General features: G+C 59.8%; 1 protein-coding gene across 2 annotated transcripts; it reads left to right on the plus strand.

Moving 5' to 3' along the window:
• The first annotated feature begins 892 nt into the window (after positions 1-892).
• FAM110D (family with sequence similarity 110 member D) lies at positions 893-4,059 on the plus strand. Of its 2 annotated transcripts, none has more exons than XM_024766837.1 (2): positions 893-989; positions 2,815-4,059. In XM_024766837.1, exons 1-2 carry the CDS (start codon positions 982-984, stop codon positions 3,719-3,721), a joined length of 915 nt encoding a protein of 304 aa, XP_024622605.1. In that variant the 5' UTR covers positions 893-981; the 3' UTR covers positions 3,722-4,059. The 2 variants fall into 2 exon arrangements, with proteins under 2 accessions (XP_024622605.1, XP_024622606.1); XM_024766838.1 differs by having other exon boundaries at positions 970-989; positions 2,941-4,059.
• Positions 4,060-4,289: the final 230 nt, after the last annotated feature.

Genomic DNA, 4,289 nt, shown 5'->3' on the forward strand with positions numbered 1-4,289 from the left:
TGCTAGAAGGGAGGGAAAGGGATTTGTGAAAAGTGGCCATGGGGTGGTGGTGCAGGAACCCCTTGGCAAGGACATTGGTCTTTGAGCTCTGGGTACTGCAGAGTTTACCCACTGGGGAGAGAAGAGGGGCTCTCTTGGAACCAGCATTGTGGAGCCAGGGCTCCCCCTGAAGACATGAGGTGTCAAATAAGAAGCTGTGCTAGCTCTAGAATTTCCCAATGGGGGCAGAGAAGGAAGGAGGTCCTTTACCCAAGCTTGGCCCCAGAATCATCCCTTCTTCACCCTCTTCCCAGACAATCCCATTTGCCATCAGAGGACCTTGAGCAGAGGCAGCTCCAATGGGCTCCCTTGTGACCTTCATGACAAGACTTGCTGGGAGGGGCTCACCCGGCACATCTGCAGCACCACTGCCCCCCGCCTTTAGGTTGCAGATTCCTGGCCTCACCCCTCGGGAGAGCAAGCTTGATACCATCCACACACCTGGACCAGGACAGGTCTAAACCTGCTACAGAGGGAAAAAGCTGGTTAACTAGAACCCTGCGCCTTCTCATCTGATTGAGGATGATCTGCCAAGGCCCAGCAGAGGGGGCTGACCCCACGTGAATCGCAGGTCCCCACCCCAGGCCTCTGGAGGAAGCTTGGGAATCAGGAGACCTTGTTTGGGGTGCTGGTTGTGCCCCAAGCTCACTGTGCCTCTGTGCAAATCACTTAACCTGTCAGGGACCGTATGACCATCCCTAAAGTAAAGGAGCTGGACGTGGTCCAAAGGTCCTCTCCAGCACTGAGACTGTGACCAGGAAGGAGTTAACAGAGGCCAGGCTCCAGGTCAGGAAGGCAAGGGTTAACCTGGGGGGGTGGAGGCTCTCTTGGCTTTTCCTGTGTAGAGTGAGGTTTGGCTGCCACCAAAGTTACTTCCAGTCCCTGCTGTCCCTCCTGCCTTCAGTCTGGACCTGCCTGGGGACGCTGGCATTCAGCCCCACCATGCAGAGGTGAGTCCATCCTGAGCCCAGGGCTGGGGTGGGAGGGCACCCAGGGACCCAAGGGCAAGGAGGCTGGCACCAAGCCAGTGAGCACAGTCCCCTAGCCTGCATCGCTATCCAAAGCCAAATGCTTGGGCAAAGTTCGGACCCACCGACCCCAGTACCGTGAGAGGGTGGGCAAAGGGGTGGCGGGCGCAAAGATGTCTGCCAGGCTTCTAGGGTGGAACGTCTGTGGTTGGGCACCAAGGCAGCGTGGAAGGCAGGGAAGAGGCAGTGGACAGCAAACTATTTCGGTCCCTGTGTTTAGGAACTTTTTATAGCCGCCTGCTCAGGGCTCGGAAGAGTAGGAGGGGACGGGAGGGTACCCTTGAGGTCAGACAAGCACAGTGCCCTCCTGGGACCTTGGAATCTGACCTATCGCCAAGTTTAGTCCTTGGGAGGCAGGAAGGAGGGCACTGCCAGGCTTTCCTTGTTGCCTGGTTTCCCAGTCACCAACTACCTATGGACTGACTTGCTAGACCCTAGATGGGTGTGTGTGTGTGTGTGTGTGTGTGTGTGTGTGTGTGTGTGTGTATACACACAGGCTGCCCTGGGGTGGGTAGGGTTGGCAGTCTCTGCCCCAAGGCCCCTTACCAAGGCTCCCCTTCCCCCATCCCTGGCAAGTTCTGTTCCTTTGTTGCCTGCAGACCTGAGGTCTCCTCAGCCCCCAGAACTGATGTGTCCCTCTCAGCTGAATGGAGGATGGGGGGAGCAGGGAAACAGGGATGGGGTAGAGTGTACTGAGCCGTGTGGGTGGCCCATTCTGTTACTGCCAGGGGAACTGTCAACTCTTGATTTACAACCCCTCCAGCCCCCCTTCCCCAGCAGAAGGGAGCTGGATGAGAAGGGTCACGGGGTTTTAGGACGAGGGACCCTGAGGGCAGGTTTCTGGGAGCGCAGGTTATTGGGAAGAATTAGTGGAAGGAAATTTTTAGTGAGATAAGGGGCCAATCTCTAGCAGAAAGTGCTTGGTTTTATAGCAGCAGGAATGGAAGCAAAACATAGAGGAAAGTTTTGATAGGCAAGTGAGATACTCATTTGGAACTAGTTCTGGACTGTAAAGCAAAGAGATCTGGGTTCCAGTCCTGGGCCCAAACTCTCAGTAAGACCTGAACAAGCCTCCTCCTCTCTGGGCCAGTTTTCTCTTCTATGAAATGGAAATGCAGAGGTAAACAAGGTGATGTATGCAGTTGGGCATTGTGGAATTCCCTTCGCAGGGGCACAGAGCAGGTGGCAGGTAGCTGGCTGAAGTGACCTGGTGACCACCTCCCTCTCTTTCCCTGATGGCCCTGCTGGGCCTGGGCAGGGCAGTTGGCTGCAATTACTGGAGGCTCCTACCCTGTGGTTATATCCCTGACCTCTGTGTTTGGGGGCGGGATGGGTGGGTCCTGCTGGAGCCAGCATGTGGCTGGGAAGCCTCCTTGTCTTGGACTCAGAGTTGCTAGGTTGGGAAGAGGTATTTTTTCCGGTTGAGGCTACTGTCGGGAATTGGGCAGGGACCAGCCCCATTTCCTTTACCAAGTGTCCTGCTTGCCGATGCCTGCTTGGCATGGCCCTGTGGCCAGAATGGGGCACCCTCAAAGGGGCATATGTTTCTGGGTGGCCAGGGAGCCCCTGCCCATTGTCTCTGAGGGATGGGCGTGGGAGGGATACCTGAGCCTCTGCCCCCTGGGCATGGCACCTGGCTGACTTGGATGGGGGAGGGGTGGCTGGCTGAGCCTATTCCCAGGAATGCCTGCAGGAGAGGGGCAGGGACATTTCCTATTCTCCCCCGACCATTCCTCTTTCTCCGCAGGTCCCAGGAGGCCCCAGCCAATTGCTCTCAGCTCCTCAACTATCTGCCTACCTCCAGTGGCTTATGGGGCACTGTCCTGCCCAGTTCTGCTAAGATGCTCCTGGCCTCTCCCTCCACCCCATCCAGGGGACGGACCCCCAGCGCTGTGGAGAGGCTGGAGGCCGACAAAGCCAAGTATGTCAAGACGCACCAGGTGATAGCGCGACGCCAGGAGCCAGCTCTGCGTGGGGGTCCCGGGCCGCTCACCCCGCACCCCTGCAACGAGCTGGGGCCCCCTCCATCGCCCAGGACGCCCAGACCTGCCCGCCGGGGCAGTGGCAGGCGGCTGCCAAGGCCTGATTCCCTCATATTCTACCGCCAGAAGCGCGAATGCAAGGCTTCAGTGAACAAAGAGAACGCCAAGGGCCAGGGGCTCGTGCGTCGCCTCTTCCTGGGCGCCCCCCGAGACGTCGCTTCAAGCAGCCCAGGCTCAACGGAGCGACCCGCGGCTCCTGGGGGTTGGGCCGCGCCCCAAGATGCCCCAGACGCAGCGGGAAAGCGGGCATTGTGCCCCACGTGCTCGCTGCCCCTGTCGGAGAAGGAGCGCTTCTTCAACTACTGCGGTCTGGAGCGCGCGCTGGTGGAGGTGCTGGGCGCCGAGCGCTTCTCTCCGCAGAGCTGGGGCGCCGACGCCAGCCCCCAGCCTGGAACGTCGCCGCCGCCCGGCTCTGGGGACGCCAGCGACTGGACGTCCAGCGACGGCGGCGCAGAACGCCGGGACCGTGCTGAGTGCGGCGGCTCGGAAGCGGCGGGCTCGGCGCGGGACGGGCGCCCCCAGGTGTCGGTGGTGGAGCGCAACGCGCGCGTCATCCAGTGGCTGTACGGCTGCCAGCGCGCCCGCGGCCCGCCGCGCGAGTCCGAGGTGTGACCGCCGCCGCTCGTGAGCAGGCTCTGGTGGAGTCCGGGGTCCGGGGAAGGGCAAGGGGTGAGCGCGGGGTTGGACCCAGGCACGGGCGGGGACACCCTGCCTCTCACGCGCCGGGTGCTTTTGGACAAACCCTTCCCTTTGGATCTCGGTTTCCCCTCGTGAACCTTGGGAGGATGGGACAAAAAGATCCCGAAGGCCCTTCCCAGCGCAGGCGGCGGACGGGGAGGGGGCGGCCTCGTGGCCCCTGTGGAGGCCGGGAGGCTAGTGAAGACTGGACGAGTGAAGACTGGGGTGGGAGATCAGAGAACCTGCTGAATAAAGTCAAAAAGTTATTTAAAGGAGTCGAGAGGCTGGATTACAGAGCAGACGCGCGAGGGTTTTGGAGTGGGGGTTCCAGGCAGAATGTGCCTCTCGGGACCGCAGACACACCCCTCGGTGATCAAAGTATATTTGAAATGGTCACAAAGCGCTTGGCAAAGTTCCCGGCATATAGGAAGTGCTCAATAAACGAAGCCGCTATGACCACCACCGAATTAGCACTAACACTATTATGATCGTCTCCGCCACC

Source organism: Neophocaena asiaeorientalis, unplaced genomic scaffold (genome assembly GCF_003031525.2).
Source record: "Neophocaena asiaeorientalis asiaeorientalis breed wild unplaced genomic scaffold, Neophocaena_asiaeorientalis_V1.1 scaffold79, whole genome shotgun sequence".
NCBI classification, from domain to species: domain Eukaryota; kingdom Metazoa; phylum Chordata; class Mammalia; order Artiodactyla; family Phocoenidae; genus Neophocaena; species Neophocaena asiaeorientalis.